At 36.8% G+C, this 1,628-nt stretch overlaps 1 protein-coding gene across 1 annotated transcript; it reads left to right on the top strand.

Annotated features, from left to right (window-relative positions):
• The first annotated feature begins 518 nt into the window (after window positions 1-518).
• On the top strand, window positions 519-1,072 carry LOC116001196. Its single transcript, XM_031241084.1, has 3 exons — window positions 519-632; window positions 710-781; window positions 857-1,072. The coding sequence occupies exons 1-3, from the start codon at window positions 519-521 to the stop codon at window positions 1,070-1,072; spliced, it is 402 nt and encodes a 133-aa protein (XP_031096944.1).
• Window positions 1,073-1,628: the final 556 nt, after the last annotated feature.

Here is a 1,628-nt window from a genome sequence, read left to right on the forward strand (position 1 = left end):
AACCAATTGGTGATAGGTAGATGGACATTAACCATTGGGTAGGTGGACATTAACCATTTAACCACATCCCTCCATGGTAAGCCACAGCGCCACGTCTCGAATCGAGCAGGGGCTGAACTCGGCCAACCCTGCCGACGCCCAATAACAATTGAATTCTCCTACAATAACAGTTATCATGCTAGTATCAAGATGGCCCCTTATGAAGCTTTGTATGGCCAAAAGTGTAGAAGCCCTTTGTGTTGGAAAGCTTTGTATGGCCAAAAGTGTAGAAGCCCTTTGTGTTGGAGTGATATGGTTGATGTGGTCGTATTAGGACCCTTGTGTTGGAGTGATATGGTTGATGTGGTCGTATTAGGACCCTAGTACTTGGAAGAGACCATTGAGAAAGTCAAGCTGATTCAAGCAAGAATGAAAGTTGCTCAAGATCGTCAGAAGTCATATGCAGATTTAGGACGGAAACCAGCAGAATTTCAAGTGGGAGAAAGAGTCTTCTAAGAGTATCACCAACCAAATGAGTTATGCGATTTGGGAAGAAGGGTAAACTAAGTCGAAGATTTATTGGTCCGTATGAAATCTTGGATAGGATTGGTCAAGTAGCTTACCGGTTGGCCTTACCTATGGAATTGGATAAGGTAATGAACTTATTGCTTAAGTTAAATAAAAGAGATTCAATGGAAGGATGAAGTTAAGCTTAACTTGTTGTTGTTAGGTGCATGATGTATTCCATGTGTCTCAACTGAAGAAGTACGTTCACGATGCTTCGCATGTGATCAACCCTGAGGTAAGAAGGAACTCTGCTTAATTTCAAATACGATATTTGATCAGTAAAGTGATGAAAGATTTGGTAAATTGTAAGGTTGTGGAGATGGATGAATCTCTCTCATATGAGGAAAAACCAGTACAGATATTGGATTCTAAGACCCGTGATACCCGAAGGAAATCCATAAAGCTTGTGAAAGTATTGTGGTCCAACCACTTAGCTGAGGAAGCTACGTGGGAAGTTGAGGAGGATATGAGAAATCGGTATCCGGAGTTGTTTGCTTCAGGTAATAGTCAAGTTACGGGGACGTAACTTTCTTTTAAGAAGGGCAGGTTTTAACACCTCACTCCGTTTGTTTTATAGAATAGCATGTTACATGTTGTTTAGATTTAAGTTGTTAAGCTAAGATAAGATTGCTTCGGGGGCGAAGCTTTTCTTTTAAGGAGGGTAGATTGTGACACTTGAGATTTTTGGTTCCAATATTGCCTATTGAACTTTCAAAGTTATTCCCTATTATTCCACAATGTTCATCTAATCTCTATACCATATTCATTGGACTCTATATCTATGTTCAATTTCATTTGAACCTTGAGCTATATTCATTTGGACTACCAATCCTTATACTAATTATTATATTATTTTTATAACTATATTACTATTATATAGTATTGTGAGATATAGTAATTATATTTAATTATTTTATATATAAATATGATATGCGTGTGTGCATGTGTGGTGTAACGTATGTATATATATATATATATTTATTAAGTTTCTGTGTGTGCGTGTATTAATATATGTATATATACTCAACCATTATTATTATATATTATATATGTAATTAATTAGGTGATCACTATTTTGGACC

This window comes from Ipomoea triloba, chromosome 13 (assembly GCF_003576645.1).
Source record: "Ipomoea triloba cultivar NCNSP0323 chromosome 13, ASM357664v1".
NCBI classification, from domain to species: Eukaryota; Viridiplantae; Streptophyta; class Magnoliopsida; order Solanales; family Convolvulaceae; genus Ipomoea; species Ipomoea triloba.